The sequence below is a fragment of the Cololabis saira genome, chromosome 24 (genome assembly GCF_033807715.1).
Source record: "Cololabis saira isolate AMF1-May2022 chromosome 24, fColSai1.1, whole genome shotgun sequence".
Taxonomy (NCBI): domain Eukaryota; kingdom Metazoa; phylum Chordata; class Actinopteri; order Beloniformes; family Belonidae; genus Cololabis; species Cololabis saira.
In genome coordinates this window covers 18498716-18520786 of record NC_084610.1, presented here as the reverse complement: position 1 = coordinate 18520786, position 22071 = coordinate 18498716, and the positions used below count along the sequence as shown (strand labels likewise).

The 22071-nt window shown below is 41.4% G+C and overlaps 1 protein-coding gene across 1 annotated transcript in view; it reads right to left on the bottom strand.

Moving 5' to 3' along the window:
- The window catches only part of kcnh7 (potassium channel, voltage gated eag related subfamily H, member 7), a 183947-nt gene that overhangs the window by 48431 nt on the left and 113445 nt on the right, over window positions 1–22071 (bottom strand). The window contains exons 11-12 of the mRNA XM_061715371.1: window positions 19143–19342; window positions 14162–14414 (exon numbers count right to left, since the gene is read on the bottom strand). Of these exons, the coding sequence (XP_061571355.1) occupies window positions 14162–14414; window positions 19143–19342 (453 nt within the window). The remainder of the gene's footprint in view (window positions 1–14161; window positions 14415–19142; window positions 19343–22071) is intronic.

The following is a 22071-nucleotide window of genomic DNA, read 5'->3' as shown; positions in this document are numbered from 1 at the left end:
GATTGACCGGTAAATCTAGAGCTTCGCCTTTTGACTCAGCTCTTTCTTCACCACGTTGGTCCGGTACATCGACCGCATAACTGCGGACGCTGCATCGATCCGTCTGTCAATCACACGCTCCATCGTTCCCTCACTCGTGAACAAGACCCCGAGATACTTGAACTCCTCCACCTGAGGCAGGACTTCCCCACCCACCCGGAGAAGGCACGCCACCCTTTCCCGGTGGAGAACCATGGCCCTGGTTTTGGAGGTGCTGATTCTCATCCCTGCCGCGTCGCACTCGGCCGCAAACCGCCCCAGCACATGCTGAAGGTCCCGGTCCGATGAAGCCAACAGGACAACATCATCCGCAAAAAGCAGAGATGAAATCCTGAGGTTCCCAAACCGGATCCTCTCCGGCCCCTGGATACGCCTAGAAATCCCATCCTTGATTCATGTTAAATCATAAGAACATAAAAAGTTGGCACAAGGTAACAAAAAGTAATACATTTTATTGGCAATGGCTGAGAAACATGGTTGAGTGAAACAGAAATGAATAAAAACAATATGTGGTCTTTAGCTGACAGAAGGTGAGCATAAGTGCTGCATCGCTGGGATCATTTGACCAATGCTCGTCGTTACTTGTCATCAAGACCTCAGAAAGTTGTGCCAACCGGGGCGGAGGTAGCTCATGAGGTCGGGCGGGTTGTCCAATGAGGATTGGCAGTTCGACCCCGCTCTCTCAGTCATCTGTCGTCGTGTAAATAAATAATCATAGCATCCCAAGGGCATCGTTCAAAGGCATCCTAAGCTAGAGCCGTCAGTAACGTGTTAACAGCTGTGAGATTGGGGCCCCTCCACCTCGGCTTCATGGTTAACACCAGTTGGAGTGACAGTCTGGGAGATCAGAGAAATGAGACAAAGATACCGTTTCCAACTGATATCAAGGCCTCCGACCGCTTGTGGTTGGGTGTTACATTCCCTGCACATATACGAGCAACCTGCAGTCAGCTGCAACATAAACACATTTTAGATTCGCATTCAGCTTTCATCTAATTTCTCACACATTTCACGAGATAACAATAATAACTTGCATTGATATAGGGCCTTTCAAGGAACCTTGACGCTTTACATTGGTCGTATATTATTCATTCATACCTGATGCTAAAATACACGGGTAGCCCCAGCTGCCCTGGAGCAGACTGCCAATCTGCACCAACGGCCTCTCCGACAGTGTTGTGCAAGTTCATAGTTGTCATGAACTAGTACAAAGTTCAGTTCACATAGTTTAAAAATGAACAGTTCGCGTTCATAGTTCACCATTTTAATTTTGAACTAGTTCAAATTCAGTTCATTTAAATATTTTTAGGGGAGAAGTACGAATGAAACGCCCCCCTATCCTAAAACTGTTCACTGTATACAATCATGTTTTGTCCTAGTGGCTTTACTTTACTCAGAGGCTGTAAATCTCCAACAATGTGGTCCATTATCAATGGGTCTACCTGTTGCTGGGAAATCAACCCCCTGAAGGTGCAGCAGTGGGACTGGGGTCGTTTGGTCTTCTTGGTCTTTCCTGATGACTCTGTTTGATTGTCAACAACTTGCAGATATTTTCTCACACAGGACGGATGCTTTAACTCCACATGACGTTTCAAATTTGAAGTTGACGAGGCAGACGCTCGGACTTGTTTTCTCAGCGCAGGTGGACATCATTTGTACAGGAAGGTTAGATTTTTACCATAGGACTCTTCGGGAGACAATGTGTAAAATTCTCGCAGATAATAATAAGCAGATCATCATCTGACGACTCGCTGACGCTGCGTCCGCAACGTTTCTCTCTTCACTGGTCATGTAAAGATGCACCGGGCTCGGGCCGCCGTTGCCATGGAGCTGGTGCCCGTTGCTATGCTAGTGTGTGCACTGCATTGTGGGTAATGTAGTGTGAAGTCGTTGTCTCGTCGAGTTTTTTAAATGTGCGCCGCCCGCTGGTGAAATGTATTCCGTAATAATTGGACCTAAACATTGAAACTTAAAGGGGACCTTTTATGGCATCTAATACCTATTTTAAACAGGCCTTGAATGTCTTAAAAACAAGCTTTTGATTTTTTTTGCTAAATAAATTTGAAATTCAGCCTCTGAGCCATGTCTTTAGCATCCCATTCTCTAACCTCATTATCTATGCAGGATTCTGAGTGGGCGGGGCTATGATAATGAGGCACTGTGCTGATTGGCTGTCTGAATGACGCGATACACCGCTATGAAAAAAATGGAGGAAGCTCCGGCCGGCAGAGTTAGTTGTGGGCGTGGTTTCAGCATCGGAGGCCAACCGATGTAAATCGCATTTTGGTTACGTAACGAAAGGAAGCAGAATCTGAACGGCTCGTAGATCCACATCACACTGGATGGCTCATCCGGGCGGCTGTACAGACACTGCAGAATTTAGTTGCTTTCCTCCTTCTCTGAGTTGTGGGCTGAGGGGAGACCACTTTATATATGTTAAAGCAAGAAAAAACCTGTTTTTCATAATAGGTCCCCTTTAAACTCACAGAGTCTGAACAGTTCAAATTCCAGTTGGTGATCTGCAGAATGAACAAGTTCACGATCAAGTTCTTTATTTGCAAATATGTTGCATTCAGTTCAACCTTCTCACAGAAATGAATATGTTCAATGAATGCGCTGATTTGAACTCGTACAACACTGCTCTCCGACCACCAGCGACTACACATTCACACACCAGCGATGCCTCCCTGGAGGCAAGGAGGGGGAAGTGTCTTGCCCAAGGACACAACGACAAATGACTGGGGGGGAGCGGGGTTCGACCCTCCATCATTGGACGACCTGCTCTACCACCTGAGCCACTGCAGCCCTGGAAACAACACCAGACCAACCAGTAGTCCGGTGCTGATGACCCATCTCCAGTCTGTCACTGAAAACCATGCTGCAAGTCTGACATAAAAAATCCCACCATAGAAGATCTGAAATCCAGTCAATGGTTTCTTTTTTGGAGAGTACATGCACCTGTATTGATCAATTGAGCCCCGATAAACCGCTATATTTCAGGAATCCACCATATCAAGCAAAGGAGTTTAATGCCAAAAACAGCTGGTCAAAGCATATGGTCTGGATCAGGGGTCGGCAACCCAAAATGTTGAAAGAGCCATATTGGACCAAAAACACAAAAAACAAATATGTCTGGAGCCGCAAAAAATGAAAAGTATGTATAAGCCTTAGAATGAAGACAACACATGCTGCATGTAGCTATATTAGTAATAACTGGGGGGAGATTTTTTTTTCATTATGCACTTTGAGAAAAAAGTCGAAATGTCGAGAAAAAAGTCGAAATGTTGAGAAAAAAGTCAAAATTTCGAGAAAAAAGTCGAAATGTTGAGATTAATAAAGGAAAAGAGAAAAAAAGGAAAAAAAGAAGAAAAAAGGAAAAGAAGAAAAAAAGAAGAAAAAAAGGAGAAAAAAAGGAGAAAAAAAGGGAAAAAAAGAGAAAAAAACGTTGAGTTTCGAGATTAATGTTGAAGTACAATCTTGAGACAAAAGTCGAAATGTTGAGAAAAAAGTCGAAATCTTGAGACAAAAGTCGAAATGTCGAGAAAAAAAGTCGAAATGTTGAGAAAAAAGTCAAAATGTTGAGAAAAAGTCAAAATGTTGAGAAAAAAAGTCAACATTTCGAGAAAAAAGTTGAAATATCGAGATTAAAAAAGAAAGGAAAAAGGAAGAAAAAACGAGAAAAAAAGGAAAAAAAGAAGAAAAAAGAAAAAGAGGAAAAAAAGAAGAAAAAAAAGAAAAAAGACAAAAAGAAGAAAAAAAGAGAAAAAATGGAAAAAAGAGGAAAAAAGAAGAAAAAAAGGAAAAAAATTGAAAAAAAGAGGAAAAAAGAAGAAAAAAAGAAAAAAAGGTCAAACATTTTTGAAAAAGCTCCAGGAGCCACTAGGGCGGCGCTAAAGAGCCGCATGCGGCTCTAGAGCCGCGGGCTGCCGACACAGGGTCTAGATAGTTGTGAACGGATGATGAGGTAAACAACAATATTCTGCACTGTAAGATCACCAAAATTAATCAGAGCACTCAAAAATGGAACCTGGAATGATTAAAAAATAAGAGAAAAGTGAATGGTATGGTAGAGGATAAGGGGATCCAGCGTAGATGGAGCTAGAGGAGCAGATCTAAAATGATTAATCAATTAAAATCATGAGGTAGCAGAGAGCAGGACATTTTTTCAACGGTTCTGCTTGATATGGGCCAAGAAGCCCTGCAGCTCTTGTGAGCAGTTTGAGCAAGAAAGCATGAAGTCCAGACACAGGTGACTCAAGCAGCACGCCAGCTGAGAATGAAGAAGAGAGTCGAGCTCCTCCATCTCCTTTAGTACAAATGAGTCTGAATGCTAATGTGCATTATTTTAATTGTAGTCAAAGGTCCTTCCCAACGGCCAACCCCACCCCCCCCTTTTTGTTACAAAGCCTGAACTAAATAGGATTTGTGTCTAAAAGTGGTGCAATATCCAATTAGATGATAACACAGTGATATGGATCAGTTTATACCTCTGATGAGACCATTTATTCTGTTTCTTGCTGTGTTTACCTCTTGGCTGACAGCACACAGAGGGAGAGAGGAGGAGTAGGGGAGCAAGCTGGATGGAATCGATAGGGAACCAAGAGACAAGGTGATTACAAGCCAGAGTAGCGCCTGCTTCACACACACTCACGGTGGTGGGTTTCACATGGATGAGAAGGGTACAGGGTGGGAAGCCGTACTTTCTACTGTGGGGGCCAGGTAAGAGGCACAGAGACCCATCTTAGAGGTGACAGAAGCAGTTGCCATAGTAACACTGAGCATCTTGCTTCACTTATTTAATTTTTACAAAATACATAGTTCTATTTTAATGCTCAAACATTTTAGATTTTTTTCCTTGTCTGCATATATATTAACGGTTAATACCATGTTGGTAAAAATCTGAGGCATATATATAATGCATTTTTAATATATAATATATATAATATATATTTTAATATCATACATATTATTTATATATATATATATATTTATTTATTTTTTTTAATGTGAAATGGAGTCACATCCGCTGCTAGTCTAAAACGCGAAAAACACAGGAAAACGCACAAAAAGCACACGAGCCTTGGTACGACGGAGTATAAGGGCCAAACTAAGACAAAGAAAAAAAGCGAAATTACGAGAATAAAGTCATAATATAATGAGAATAAAGTCATAAAATTACGAGAATAAAGTCATAATGTTGCGAGAATAAAGTCGTAATATTATGGGAATAAAGTCGTAATATTATGAGAATAAGGTCGTAATATTACGAGAATAAAGTCGTAACATTACGAGAATAAAGTCGTAATATTACGAGAATAAAGTCGTAATATTACGAGAATAAAGTCGTAACATTACGAGAATAAAGTCGTAATATTACGAGAATAAAGTCGTAACATTACGAGAATAAAGTCGTAATATTACGAGAATAAAGTCGTAACATTACGAGGATAAAGTCGTAATTTATGAGAATAAAGTCGTAATATTACAAGAATAAAGTGTTAATTTATGAGAACTCTAACAGGAAGAGAATCTTCTCCCTGTGTTAAAATGTTAAATATTGAGCATCTTGTGAAATATTTATATATTTATAATATATTTAATATTACGACTTTATTCTCGCAACATTATGACTTTATTCTCGTAATTTTACGACTTTATTCTCATATTATTATGACTTAATTTTCGTAATTTCAAATTTTTTTTCTTAGTTTGGCCCTAATACTCCGTCGTACCTTGGAGATCTGTAACAGAAAAAACAAACAGACACGAGAACAAGCAGAGACACAAGCAGCAACCATTTCAGGTCCCTGAGAATGAATCAAAGCTATACTACCGTGATTATCTGTCCCTAATGTCTAAAGGTGGTTTTCATACTTTTATCACATCCAGAAGCAATCTGTGCCCCGACAGCAACACCGTCACAGGGGCTGATGATGTCACTCACATGAAGATATTTCTAATGCCTCAGTTTCTCCATTTTAACACAGTATGTTATCCTCATATAATCTTTGTATAGAAATGAGGTTTAGAACATGTGCAAGTCACTTCAGTGTTGGGGCTGTGTAGATCCTTCCCCCTGTTAGGATCAGATAGATCCGTAGCCTTGCTACGTGCCAGAGTATCCTTGGGTAAGACACTGAACCCCATATTATGCCTCGATATGCTCACTGGGATATAAATATAGTAGAGTATATAATCAGAAGCACTGCGTGAGTCTGCCTGTGTGAGCTGGTGAATGAGACATACATAAAGTGCTGTTTAGAGCCTAGACAAGGTTAAAAAAGTTATATACGTGCAGACAGAACATTTTCCCCACCAGATGTAAACATTAGAGTTAATCCAGGGCCTCCTGGTCACATTTAATAAGAGGGTTTATGCAGTATCCACCAGTAGGTCCACATGAAGCCACACAGGCCCGTTAATACCGGTTCTGTTTGGTGAGCAGGGTCCTACATGAAGTTTATAGATGAAGCTCCAAAACATTAAAAACTGCATAAATAAATGTCCTATATCACATTTTATATGTGATATAGGACATATGTTAGTTAAGTTTGATTGACATACCCATAGATGGCGGTAATTTTATTTTATTTTAGTTTTTTATTTACTTAGTTGTTGTTGTTTTTTTTAATTTGTAATTTATGTCATTTGTGAATTTATTTCTTGGAAAAAGGGGCAGATTAGATAAGATTCTTCTTCTTTCTGCTCCCTTTTCATTCACAATTTATGAACATTTGTATTTGTATTTGTATTGAATTGTTTGTTTTATTTTTTGAATGAAATAAAGAATACAATGAAATAAAATGACATTTTAGATGCATATTTTTTCATAAAAGAGTTGTTAAGACGGTTTTAAAGTAATTGAACTAATTAGATGTGAATTAATGTCAAGAAAAATGTACTTCATGATTCATTTTTTTGTTAATTTACTTCTCGTCTCCAACAATGACATGAAAGATGTTTTGAAGATACACATGAACCTTGTCCAAAAGAAGCTAAAACACTGCAACAGTGTTCCAGCTTGGTCCTTCAGTGGACTTGGATGATATCAGGAACCAAAGCAATCACATATTTCTTCCTGTGAACTTGATTGATTTTCAGTTCGACGACTTGTTAAAAGTGCAACCTCACACGCCTTCTGATTTCAGGGGTTTTAAGCCAGAAATGTCATAAAAGCTAATATCTGTGTTGTTGTTTGGTCCTGGATGTCAGCGTTTCCTGCCACGTTAAACATAATTCACAAACGTTGGATTGTTCCTGCAGTAATAGGGGATATGATCAGAACGTCATTCGGCAGGTTAATTCAATACTAATGATGCTACAGCAGTTATGCTGGAAGTGCACATACTGTATATAAGACAATGTTAACCCTTGTGCTGTCTTTGGGTCAAAATGACCCAATTCTTCTATCTTCCTTTCCTCCTGCCATGCTCTCTCCTTCCTTCTTCCTTTCCTCTTTTCCTCCTTTTTTACCCTCCTTTACTCCTTTTTCTTCCTACCTCCCTTTTGTCATTCGTTCCTTTATTACCTTCTTTGCTTTTCCTTCCTTCTTTCCTTATTTTATCTATTCCTTCCTTCTTCCCTCCCTTCTTTCTTTCCTTTTCTCCATTCTTTCCTTCCTTTCTCCCTTCCTTACTCCCTTTCCTACTTCCTTCCTTCTTTCCTTCTTTTCTCCCTTCCTTCCATCTTTTCTCCTTTCTCCCTTCCTTCCATTTTTTCTCCCTTCCATCTTTTTCTCCCTTCCTTACTCCCTTTCCTACTTCCTTCCTTCCTTCTTTTCTCCTTTCTCCCTTCCTTCCATCTGTTCTCCCTTCCTTACTCCCTTTCCTACTTCCTTCCTTATTTATTTCTTTTCTCCTTTCTTCCTTACTTCCTTCTTTCCTCCCTTCCTTACACCCTTTCCTACTTCCTTCCTTCTTTTCTCCTTTCTCCCTTCCTTCCATCTTTTCTCCCTTCCATCTGTTCTCCCTTCCTTACTCCCTTTCCTACTTCCTTCCTTAATTATTTCTTTTCTCCTTTCTTTCTTCCTTCTTTCCTCCCTTCCTTACACCCTTTCCTACTCCCTTCCTTCTTTTCTCCTTTATCCCTTCCTTCCATCTTTTCTCCCTTCCATCTGTTCTCCCTTCCTTACTCCCTTTCCTACTTCCTTCCTTAATTATTTCTTTTCTCCTTTCTTTCTTCCATCTTTTCTCCCTTCCTTACTCCCTTTCCTACTTCCTTCCTTCTTTTCTCCTTTCTTCCTTATTTTCTTCTTTCCTTCCTTCCATCTTTTCTCCCTTCCTTCATTCCTTCTTTTCTCCCTCCACCCTCCCTTGACCCAAAGACAGCACAAGGGTTAAAAAGGGTGAAGCAGCACTTTTCTTCAAGGGAATTTGTTGAGTTGCAAGTTTCCTACAACTCTACCGTCCACATCTTGTGGCTTGCAAGAAAATGGCCACACAAAATAAAATCTAGAGCATGAGTGGCTCAGGAGCATGTGCCAGGAGATGTGATGAGAGAAAAAGAGATGTGATGAGAGAAAAGGAGATGTGATGAGATGCCCTTCACCTCTGGACGGGTCAGTGTGGTTCAACTGTTCACACTGCACTGCAAACTTCCTTGGTTCCTGACCTGACTCCTGTGGAGCTCCCTGAGCTGACCTCAATCATCAGTAAAGCTAAATCTTCCACATTTCTTTAGACTATATCCCAACTCGACTACTCAAAAGTGTTTCATCCTTTACTGGCATCATGCAAGTATCAGATCAGATCAACCGGTCCCTTAAATCAGGATATGTGCCAAGCCTTTACAGAGAACCTCTCTGGACCCAGACATTTAGACCAATATCAATGGACAAACAACCAATATTCAGCCTCCAATTTATACCTGAAATCCTGTAAAAGGTAGTCACGAGCCAGTTAAGTGACCACCTGTATAGAAATGATCTGTTTGAAGTGTTTCAGTCAGGGTTCAGAATGCATCATAGCACAGAGACAGCACTGGTTCGAGTCACGAATGGCCTTCTTATGGCCTCAGATAAGGGATTAGTTTCCATACTGGTTCTACTGGACCTCAGTGCTGCTTTTGACACTGTTGATCAGCATCTTTCTGCACAGGTTAGGGCAGGGGTCGGCAACCCAAAATGTTGAAAGAGCCATATTGGACCAAAAACACAAAAAACAAATGTGTCTGGAGCCGCAAAGAATGAAAAGTCTTTTATAAGCCTTAGAATGAAGGCAAATGGCAAAAGTCGAAATCTCGAGAAAAAAGTCGAAATGTTGAGAAAAAAGACGGAATGTTGAGAAAAAAGTTGAAATGTCGAGGAAATAGTCAAAATTTCGAGAAAAAAGTCGAAATGTTGAGAAAAAAGTCGAAATGTCGAGATTAATGTTGAAGTACAATCTCGAGAAAAAACTCGAAATGTTGAGAGAAAAGTCGAAATGTTGAGAAAAAAGTCGAAATGTCGAGAAAAAAGTTGAAATGTAGAGATTAAAAAAGGAAAAAAAGAAGAAAAAAAGAAGAAGAAAAAAAGAAAAAAAGAAGAAAAAAAAGAAAAAAAAAGAGAAAAAAAGGAAAAAAAGAGAAAAAAAAAAGGTCAAACATTTTTGAAAAAGCTCCAGGAGCCACTAGGACGGCGCAAAAGAGCCGCATGTGGCTCTAGAGCCGCGGGTTGCTGACCCCTGGGTTAGAGCATGTTGTTGGGATTAAAGGGACAGTTCTACGTTGGTTTAAATCACATCTATCTGACAGATTCCAGTTTGTTCTTGTACATGAGGTTTCCTCAGAACAGTCAAGGGTCTGTAATGGTGTTCCGCAGGGTTCAGTGCTAGGGCCAATCTTGCAGCCCTTGGGAAGTATAATCCAGAACCAGAACCATGGCATCAATTTTCATTGTTCTTCTATTTTACTTGCCTTTTTGTATTTAATAATTGCTTGGATGTCATATTCTGGGTCTCTGAAAACCACCTAGAGACAATTTGTATTGTAGTAGGCACTACATAAATAAAACTCAATATAAAGTGAACTAACCGCATACATAAGGTTAGTCAGGTTATCCCTTTTCTCTTGTTTTCCAGTCTTGTTTTCCTCATGACTTGTCTCTTCTTCATGCTACTTTTATTTCCTCATATGTCCTTCACTCTTTGCTTCTGTGGCCATCTATCTCTATCAGCAACCAACCAAGCCCCCCTTTTTCCCTATCACTGCAAATCCTCTGTCACCTTCATCCCACAATGTCTCCTGCCTCACTCTATTCTGTTCCTCTTTTGATCTTAGGAAAATTAATACACCATGCACAATAGGGATCTCAGCCTCCGAGCATAACACCCCACACCACACCCGGGGCCATCTGCATTCAGCTGGGCCGAGGTCAGGCAAAGCTAACCAGCCTGTAAAAACAACAATATCATAGTTATCATAGAGGCTCATTAAAAGGGCCGATTAGAAAATATTTGAAAGTATGTGCACGTAAATGCACAGTCAGTGGTACTAAGCCTCTGCATTGAGAATAGTTGATTTGGTAGCATGCCCAGCAATGCAATTTGCATTCTCTGACTTAATCCTCTCATCTGTGCTCGGCCAAACTAATGCAAGTCGGAGTGAAAACTGTTAGAGTCGGGGGCGTCGGTGGAGTTAAGGGGCTGCTGAGAGAGCTTTAAAATCCCTAAATCTCCAACTGAATGAAATAACAACTGTGATGGCCGGGTTTTTTAATGGGAAAGAAAATTTAGCAAGACAATTACTTACAAAAACCAGATACATGTTATGCATTTTAAACATCCCAGCTTAATTCATCAATCGACTCACAAGTTTTAAGGGTGTCATTAAAGGCTATTGTGCTTCAAGAATAGTAAACAAAAACATACCCTTTCTTTTAATCCTGTGTTATTGTTGAAAATCATGAGAAAATGTGTCCAATCTATTCTTAGTATCAGACGAACATTTCTTGGCTGTGCCATTAATCTCACAAGAAATAGAAAAAAATAATCATTTAGGTAAAACTGGAATATATCAACCCGGGATAAGTTGAAAAATCTATAATAACTATATTAACTTATATTTTTGGAGTGAGCACTAAAAGTCGGCAAAAAGCCAAGAGGGAAAAACATTAGCACTGGTCTTAGAGAAGCAATTTCTGCTGCATATGAATCTGAAAAGATGAAACATGTCATACCTTCTATCAGACAAGGTGGTGGAGGGCTGATTATGCAGCCTGGGCACCCTGCAGTCACTGACTATGAACTCCTCTGGATAAAAGAGCATTCCACAAACGTCTTCAACCCTTTGTAATTCTCAAGGATCTTTATTCATCTCAGAAAATTCAGTTCCGTGCTTTCGGATTTATTTTATAGGAAGAGTAGCCACATGTCTGAACTAGGTATTTCCAATCTTCTACTGAAAATGTCATCAGAGATCAGAGATCATTTGAAAGAGGCATGGTTCACATCAGCGCATGCTTCTCACACAGAAAAAGTTTCCCAATCAAATAAACTCTAGCCCATAACTCCATCTGCTCATTTCCTTAATTGGACTCCAGCTTTGCAAACTAATGGCTCCAATTAGCTTGGCAGAACTAATTAGTTCATGTGTTTGTTTACTTTTTGCACTACCACTGCATTTCTTTAATGGCTCTGTCCAATAAAGGCATGAGAAATTACAATTATTTGTGTGTCATTGGCTTAATCATATTGATTTTGGTGTACCGGCGGTACTTCAGATACTAATAAACACAGGAAACTGTCAGTGGTTGACATTTCCTCCAGTCTTTGAGTTTCTGTTTTGCCCCGCCTGTGTCCCATCTGCCCTGATTGTCTGCACCTGTGTCTCGTTATCCCCTGTGTATATCTGGTCTTGTCATTCCCTTGCTCCTTGTGGTTCCGTACTGTGTTTTCCTCCATGTGTCCTGCCTGTTTTTGCTCCAGTTTTTTGATCCCTATTTCCGAGTGTTTTGATCTTGCTAAGCAGCGCTTTGTTTTTGGTTTGGAAAATAAACCATTTTTGTTGCGAACTCCTGCCTCGCTCTCCTGCATCTGGGTCCTCACCACACCAGTCCTGACAGAAACTCAGTCTAATACTAATAAACACAGGCAACTCAGTCTGTCAAGCTCCCGAAGTTTGCGGACGACACCACCCTTATTGGTTCTTCCCGACTGCAAGGTCCCGGACCCCCTTTTCTCCCCCATCTACCACAGACCGTCCCCCCACCCTATTCCACGTTACATTAACGTAAAGACCCCACTTCACTTAACCCACATCCTAGGTCACCTTTGTACAAACTCATTACTCCGGCACTTTAAAACCAACATGTTGTAAATTTTTTCTTTTAATATTATTTGTTCTTTTGTATTGCACCAATCACCACAACAAATTCATTGTGTGTTGTGTGTTAAACTACTTGGCAATAAACTTATTTCTGATTCTGATTCTGGGTGCTTTCACACCTGTCCCGTTTGGAGCAGTTGTTCCGAGAAAGGGAGTGTTTCCCCCTAAAGATCGGTTCGTTTGGTAAATGTGAACACAGCAATCGCGCTCGGATGCAGGACAAAACTAGCGAGCCGAGATCTCCTAGGAGAGGTGGTCTCGGCTCGCTTCCATTCCAGACCTGGAGCGGTTCGTTTGCAGTGAGAACACAATCGACACAGCAACACAACTCACTCATAACTGTGGTTACGATGCTCCATATAGGGATGGGAATTGATAAGATTTTTCCGATTCCGATTCCATTTTCGATTCTGCTTAACGATTCAATTCTTTATCGATTCTCTTATCGATTCTCATTTGGAAGAAAGGAGAACAAACAATGTTAGTATCAACTTTGTTTTATATCTTTGAACAAAAAAATATAAGTGACGTCTTAAGACGCCCCCAGCCTTGGGTTCCTAGTTGGTGCCAGGGGGTCCCCACAAAATTATTTGTAATATCAAATATGTATTTAATATAAAATAATAATAAAATAAATTCTTCTGTAGAAATTAACTAAATACAACAAATTATTTTGTGGCAATTACACAAAAATGTCCAGTAACATGTTCAACACCACAAACTTAGTCACTGCTGGTGACATTAATCTATTCTGGCCTGATACTCTTCCCTGCCTTGATGAAAGGAGAATCTAGCAGTAGATGCTCTTTAACTTCTCCCATAGATGAGCTGACGAGCTGTAGCTGTGTCAGGAGCGCGCTCCGCTGTCTGCCGGAGCGCAGCTCTTCTAAAGCATGAATTATGGTTCCGCGTTAAATCGACGCAGAGCCTGGCCGCTTGGTGGCGCAGTGGGTTAAGCAGCGGGCCATATACTGAGGCTACAGTCCTCCTGCAGCGGTCGCGGGTTCGAATCCAGCCCGCGCACCTTTGCTGCGTGTCTTCCCCATTCTCTCTCTCTACCCATTTCCAGTCTGCATCTCCAATAAAGGGCCACTAGAGCCCCAAAAAAAAAAAAAAAAAAAATCGACGCAGAGCCTATGGCGTTTGGTACGCCGTATGGTGCGTGTTGCCGCGTACCCTACGCCGTAGGCTCTGCATTGGTGTAACGCGGACCATAAATCAGCCTTACCACCCGCCGGCTGACTCCGCGCTCCCACCACACCAGCCGGCCGAGTCCTAACAGTTTCCCCCCTTTGTTGAAATGTCCACATTGCAAGTATTGTCGCCCTGTTGTCATCCTTTTTGGTAAAATGTAACCAAACTTTCGAGGGTTTAGGCCGCTTTGTCCCCGTGTTTTCCTGCTGGGCGCGAATGCGCACGTTGTGCAATGTGCTTGGTCACGTCATTCACGCCACTGGAATCGATAAGGGAATCGTTTGCGAAAAAGGCAAACGATTCAAAGGAATTGAAACACTGGGAACCGGTTCTTGTTGAGAACCGGTTCTCGATTCCCTTCCCTAGCTCCATAGTTGTTGTTTTTCCCGGGGTACGGAAGAGGAAACTCCTTCCGCGTTCATTTCTGACCAACGAGAGAACAGTTGGTTTGCGCATGGCATTTGTTAACAGCTTTGAACCGCTACAGACGGTTGCCTTGTGAACACAAACGCCACTAACGAAAAAAACGAAACAACTGTATCGATTTAGCCCCTGAATCAGAACAAAACAAACGGGCCACAGATCTGAAAACACCCTCTGATTCTGAAATCCCTCACCCAGGACTCACCCAGGATGGCCATCACAACGTCTTCCTTGAGGATTTCAATGGACCCGCGGGACACAAAGTAGAGGGCCGTGAGGACGTCTCCAGAGTGAACCAGCGTGTCTCCCGGTGGGGCGTGGGTGGTCTTGAATCGCATGGCCAAAGCCCGGAGGCAGCCCTTGGTGGCTCCACGAAACGCTTTACAGCCCTGGAGGAGGCTCTTGTTGAGGTGGAGGCAAATATCCGCTTGCAGGCACTCTGGAAAGCCCTTCAGTACCTGAGAATAAAATACAGGTCAAAAAAGGAGCATCAGAGCTGAAATATCTTCAAAACCGTGGTTTTCTAATGTGTTTTTAACTTTTTTGATGCTGCAGGCCAAATAAACGATTTTTGGAGAAATTTAGTACAATTGCCACTTGTGTTCTTTCCTTCTTCTCAAAACCTTTTATACCTCTGAATAGAAAATGCACTGTCATTTCACAGTGATGAGTTTGAGTTTTAGTGAGCCTTGATGGAGCTACAGATGAAAGACGAGACAGAACATTCGGGGACTGAAAAGCTTCAGACGCATGACATCAAAACACAGGTCTAAGATGTCTCTGACTGAAAATGTCAGCGAGTCTGGGTACATGGAAAAGTGAACAGAACAAACGTAATCAATACTCTGATCTATAATCTTCTCTTAAAGGGAAGAAAAACAACAAAATATAAATAAATATTACAAATACTGACACCATCATCGGTCAAATATTCCCTTAATTTGAGTTAGCTAGTCTAGGGGACTAAATCAGATCATTGTAACATTAAATTCAATGTTTTTCTTGCTTTTTTCATTATATGTGAGGACGTCTTGATGCATAAAAATAAAACGTATGATACACTTACCATTTAAAGACAAAAGTACACTGATAAAACAACTAATGATCCGTGGACAGCTTGAACTGACTGTAAATAAAGACCACATTTTCAGACACAAGAAAGTAAGGAAAAGAGCTTCAAGGACAGTTCAAACAAGAATACAGATTTCTTATCGCTGCCATTTTTCACAAACTAGAAAGAAGTGCCAACGTGCCAACGACACGAGCGGTGCAAGAGAAATGTTGCAATGCCTGGACTGGTTTTCTGGCTCTGACAGGCCGTTTTTGTTGCTCGCAACAAAACATTATCATCAGATTTGAAAAGGAAAGACTGAACAACATTTGGCAAGAGCAGGTGCCACTGCAGAGCGTGCAGCCAGGCGTCCCACGGTGGGAGGGAAACCTGGCAGGGCTGTGCTCGCTCTCACAGGCGTGACTCACTCTGTCCCTGGTACCAGATGAATATCACGGGCTTGTGTTTGAATACACAGATTTCATGCAAAAGAGACCTCGAAGGCAGGCCACATGCAAGTCTGCAAGGGAGGGCTAATTACTAGGGCCTGCGAGAAACATTCAGTGTTATGAGTTTCTTTGTCAGTACCGGCATGCATAAGTGGATACTGTAAATCCGTTTATGGTGTGGCATCACAGCAGCAATATACAGTGGCAAGAAAAAGCAAGCCAAACCCCTGGGATTAACTAGATGACTAGAAAGTCGTTATAATAGACGAGCACAATGTTTTCAAGCCAATAACATAACAAGAATCACAGCTAAGTTTCTTTATTGAACACATCTATTTAACAGTCACACAAGGAACTTAACCTCAGTCAGTAAATTGCATAATGCAATTATTCATCCATCCATTCATTATCTATACCCGCTATATCCTTTGCAGGGTCACAGGGGTCTGCTGGAGCCTATCTCAGCTACTTTCAGGTGAGAGGCAAGAGTTCACCCTGGACAGGTTCGCCAGTCCATGGCAGGGCCACATAGATACACACAACCAGACACACTCACACTCACACCTACGGCCAATTTAGAATCATCAATTAACCTCCTATGCATGTTTTTGGACTGTGTGAGGAAGCCGGAGTAACTGGAGGAAACCCACGCAAGCACGGGGAGTAGGGATGGGCGGTATGGACTAAAAAATGTATCACGATAATTTCTGGCATTTATCCCGATAACGATAAAAATGACGATAAAAAAAATACCAATTCAACTCCACCTTTGTAACTATAAATCTATCTCACTCTCAGATCCACCATGTTTGTTACACAAAAACGTCATCAACGGGAATTTATCCTTCCTTCTTTCTTTCTTTCTTTCTTTCTTTCTTTCTTTCTTTCTTTCTTTCTTTCTTTCTTTCTTTCTTTCTTTCTTTCTTTCTTTCTTTCTTTCTTTCTTTCTTTCTTTCTTTCTTTCTTTCTTTCTTTCTGGCTCATTTCTTTCTTTCTTTCTGGCTCATTTCTTTCTTTCTTTCTTTCTTTTTTCTTTCTTTCTTTCTTTCTTTCTTTCTTTCTTTCTTTCTTTCTTTCTGGCTCATTTCTTTCTTTCTTTCTTTCTTTCTTTCTTGCTCATTTCTTTCTTTGTTTCTGGCTCATTTCTTTCTTTCTTTCTTTCTTTCTTTCTTTCTTTCTGGCTCATTTCTTTCTTTCTTTCTTTCTTTCTTTCTTTCTTTCAGGCTCATTTCCTTCCTTCCTTCCTTCCTTCCTTCCTTCCTTCCTTCCTTCCTTCCTTCCTTCCTTCCGTCCGTCCGTCCTTCCTTCCTTCCTTCCTTCCTTCCTTCCTTCCTTCCTTCCTTCCTTCCTTCCTTCCTTCCTTCCTTCCTTCCTTCCTTCCTTCCTTCCTTCCTTCCTTCCTTCCTTCCTTCCTTCCTTCCTTCCTTCCTTCCTTCCTTCCTTCCCTTTACACAAAAACGTCATCAACGGGTATTTATCGTTTTAACCGCGAGATGACAAATTCTTACCGTGGGGAATCTTTTTGACGGTTTATCGTGAACGGTAAAATATCACCCATTCCTAACGGGGAGAACATACAAACTCCACACAGAGAGATCCCCGCCTGGCCAGAGAGTCGAACTGGGAACCTTCTTGCTGTGAGGCAACAGTGCTAACCACCAAGCCACCGTGCTCATCGACATCCCTGGAGCCCTTTCATGGGTCAACCATGCTAGCCAACCAACATGCAGGACGTCCAGGGGAGAGCACCATGGAGGAGGAGGAGGAAGCCACTCACACCCTGCCGATGCTTGACGCCTCTGGGACACTGCTTTGGGGACTGATTCAAAAGTTAAACTAACTGGGAAGAACATCCAGCGTGATGTTTGCTGTGAAAAGGGAGCAGCTTAGCAACATTTGACTTTGCTTCTTTGTCTCAGGCCATGGACGACTTCTCATCACTGATCTTAACCCAAGTTCCAAAGTTTGTCAAAAGATGAAGTGTGTTTGTTGAAGCTCAGTAGACATTTGCAGTTGGACAATGACCCCAAGCTAGGGCTGGGCGATATATCAAGATTTTAATATATATCGATATATTTTCAAACTCTATATGGTACGAGACAATGTCGTCGATTTAAAAAAAAAAATAAATAAAAAATTATGATTTTGATAAAGCGTATTTTGTGACAAATTGACTTGAATGAGATTTGCACAAATGTTTTGTTATTTGCACAACTGTCAACCTCAGTGGAAAAGTCTGCCTGTTACTGTCTACATTGTATTAATTGAACAGTGTATTTTAATTTAATTGTTATGCAGGAAAGGGATATTTGTTTTATTTTATTCAAGAAGCATTTTTATTCTATATATGCAGGCAGTTTATTTTTATTTCATTTGTTTTATACATTTTGATATTGTGCAGACCTCTGTTAATAAAGGTACCTGTGTGACATTTGGCACGAGGCTTTGTATTAAAACTGACTGTTTTTTTAAGGGTTTGCCTCAGAAACAAATGAAGCTAACAGAGATGCTATGCTATAATGCTTTGGGGGAAACCCCAATTATGGCACAGAAAAAATATCGATATATATCGAGTATCGCCATTTAGCTAGAAAATATCGAGATATGACTTTTGGTCCATATCTCCCAGCCCTACCCCAAGCACCACAGTAAGACCATCACAGAAATGAAATAGTCGCATCAGACAATCTACGACTGTGTCCGACCTGAAGCTATAAAAGCTATAAATTCCTCCTGAACATGGTCCGATCCACAACTAATGACAGCACCGGTTTGTCAAAGATTCAACCAGCCGTCAACTCCAAGGAATCACTTACTCTGTTTACCTACAACCTATATGACCGATAAAGACATGAAACATCCTAATTGTGAAGCACATTATGTTTGTTTATTGCTGTTACTTCAGCCAAGATTACGTTGCATTTGCTGGCAAAGGATCATAGAAAGCCATTTATTTGCAAGGGGTTCCTGTGCTTTTTCTTGCCACTCTAAGTGTGTAACATGGGTATACAGTAAGGTGTGTGACAGAAAAAATACACTAGTACGCCTTCTAGTGACATGCATGTTGTGGACAATAACAAGCATCTGAATATTAGAGTTGAAACTGAACAAAAACAGAACAAAACAACAAAAAAAAACTGTGTGTTGATTTCTGAACATCAAAAGAACAAGACTTGCGACTCGAAGCATTTCACTATCAGTTTGAGTCACAGCTAAATTACGTTCTAGCACAGAAAACAGCTGTTGGATCAGCACATGTACCTCCTGCTCTTACCAGAGTGGTGGGTCATCCCATTTGACATGAGGCAGACATGGAAAAGACAAACTGATATAAGTACCATGAGCAGTATCATGATGAGCAAAGCTGAGTTACAGTATGCATCCAGAGTAACTGCGGCTTTGGCTTCACTCGTGGCTATGACTGAACACAACACAGCGTTAACAGGGATGACAACATCACACTATGCTGATGAGCACTTAAAACTCAGCAGAGATGATGTTCAAAACATCAGAATCACACAGATGGAATTGGAGGGGAGAGAGAAGGAACAGCAGAAAGCAATAACAAGTGTAATTTTCTTTCAGCTACAAAAACAAGACAAACACACACATGAAGCTTGACAAATATAGAAGCACCCCAATGTCTAGGAAGCACAGAGGGGTACGCCCGCTGCCTTTTCTCGTACCATGTTCATGTCGATGCCGTTGGTGTACGTCCACGCGTGCTGGAAATACTCCTCCAGCCTCTGCCGGAGCGGGTTGGGGATCTGGTGGAAGCGGATGAACTCTTTGACGCGCAGCATTTGAAGGTGATACCTAGCCGTACCTGAATACAGCCTCTGGATGATGGCGGAGACGTTCCCGAAGATGCTGGCGTACATAAGAGCTGCAGAGAAGCAAGCCATAAAGTTGACCGTTGGTGGATGTTTTACAGTCATTCAGGCGACTTTTTTTCCAACATCAGCTCTTTATGACATCACAGAGAATATAATTCTGCCGGGCAGTTTACGTCTAAAAGTGCAAAAGTCTTAGTCTTCATGGTCATTTAAATATAGTTAATGACTGTGAAACAAAGATAACGTAAGTTAGCCAACTGCGGCTACTTACCGTATTTTCCGCACTATAAGGCGCACCTTCAATGAATGACGTATTTTAAAACTTTTTCCATATGTAAGGCGCACCGCATTATACACCGCATTATTTTCCATTATAAGGCGCACTAAATATATGGTAAAATACCGTACTATAGTGGCTGGGGTTGAGTTACGTATCTACCTGATGGAGCTGCGCTACAGGAAATGCTACAAAATCCTACAGCAAATGCAAAAAAAAAACAAGAAGAAAAGTACTGTATGTCAAACTTTATTAACAAAATAAAAACCAGCTTTCCTCCGTCTCTTCAAAGTCTCCATTATGCGAGTCAGCGCCGCTGCTGTTGTCTTGAACGTCTGTGACGATTCCTGACGTTTTTAGCGCCGTTACTTCAGCGACACCAACTACAGTATCTACAATCCCCCTGACTACAGTAACAGAAATTACCGTAATGATCATATATAAGGCGCACTGCCGATTTTTGAGAAAATTTAAGGCTTTTAGGTGCGCCTTATAGTGCGGAAAATACGGCTACTTGAATGCAATTAGCTTAGTAAAAAGCGTAGTTAGGGTTATTGTTTTTAATTGTCACTGGAGGAGAACCATTTCATGATCAAGGCCTTTAAAGGCTCTAAAGCAGGGGTCTTCAACCTTTTTTAGCACAGAGACCCCTTTGATGAGAGAAAAACAGAGCAGGGACCCCCTCTTGTAATTCTTATTTTTTACCTTTTAATGTGTCAAATTTTAAGCCTGGCTTGTAATAACTTTTGAATGTGGTTTATTCTGCTTATACTGTACCACCTTATTAACCAATTCCTGACTGGGTTTTTAGCCTACATGTGTTTACAGTTGATGAAACTTTGGCCTCGTCAGACGTGGAAGGAGTAACGTTAGGCCGAGCTGGAACGTTACAATCTCCAGCTTTAGGCTTCGTTATTGTCACAAATGTATCCATCAGGTCTAACTAGCGTTAAATATGAAATAGCCAAGTCAATTTCACAACGAATTTTCTTTTTTTAAACAGGTAGCTAGCTCGTTTTTCCCCTCTAAAGTTGACATTGGTCACATGACTCAAAAGTCAAAAGTAGATTATTATCGTCTGTTAATATAGTTTTCTCAATCATATATATACAGTATATATATATATATATATATATATATATATATATATATATATATATATATATATATATATATATATATATATATATATATATATCCATCCATCCATCCATCGTCCGCCGCTTTATCCGTTCCCAGGTCGCGGGGGCAGCAGCCTCAGCAGGGATGCCTAGACTTCCTTCACCCCAGACACTTCCTCCAGCTCCTCCGGGGGGAGTCCGAGGCGTTCCCAGGCCAGATGAGAGACATAGTCTCTCCAGCGTGTCCTGGGTCTTCCCCGGGGTCTCCTCCCGGTGGGACATGCCTGGAACACCTCCCTAGGGAGGTGGGACATGCCTGGAACACCTCCCTAGGGAGGCGTCCAGGAGGATCCGGTACAGATGCCCAAGCCACCTCAGCTGACTCCTCTCAATGTGAAGGAGCAGCGGCTCGACTCCGAGCTCCTCCCGGGTGACCGAACTCCTCACCCTATCTCTAAGGGAGCGTCCAGCCACCCTGCGGAGGAAACTCATCTCGGCCGCTTGTATCCGCGATCTTGTCCTTTCGGTCACTACCCAAAGTTCATGACCATAGGTGAGGGTAGGTGCGTAGATTGACCGGTAAATCGAGAGCTTCGCCTTTCGACTCAGCTCCCTCTTCACCACGACGGTCCGGTACATCGACCGCATAACTGCAGACGCTGCACCGATCCGTCTGTCAATCTCACACTCCATTGTTGCCTCACTCGTGAACAAGATCCCGAGATACTTGAACTCCTCCACCTGGGGCAGGACTTCCCCACCCATCCGGAGAAGGCACACCACCCTTTCCTGGTGGAGAACCATGGCCTCGGTCTTGGATTCTCATCCCTGCCGCGTCGCACTCGGCCGCAAACCGCCCCAGCGCATGCTGAAGGTCCCGGTCCGATGAAGCCAACAGGACAACATCATCTGCAAAAAGCAGAACCTCAGGATATATATATATATATATATATATATATATATATATATATATATATATATATATATATATATATATATATATATATATATATATATATATATATATATATATATATATATATATATCCCATATATTATTCTTCTTATTTTTTTTTTAACTCTCACAAATTATTTTGGTTAAAATTGCCTTTAATGCTTTTAAAGTTGGAGGACCCCCTGCAGTACCTCTACGGCCCCCTTAGGGGTTGCGGACCCCCGGTTGAAGACCCCTGCTCTAAAGGCTATACACTAAAGGCTCATTTCCATTTGCTTCTGTGCACCCAGGCGACTGATATCCCTTCATCCCTGCTGGAAGCACGGTGATCTCTGACATAACTGAAAAACAACTCCCTCCCGTGTATTTTAGAACCTATTTGCCTGGCGTGTAGGTTGAAAAGTTTGAACTATCGCGGTGGATTGG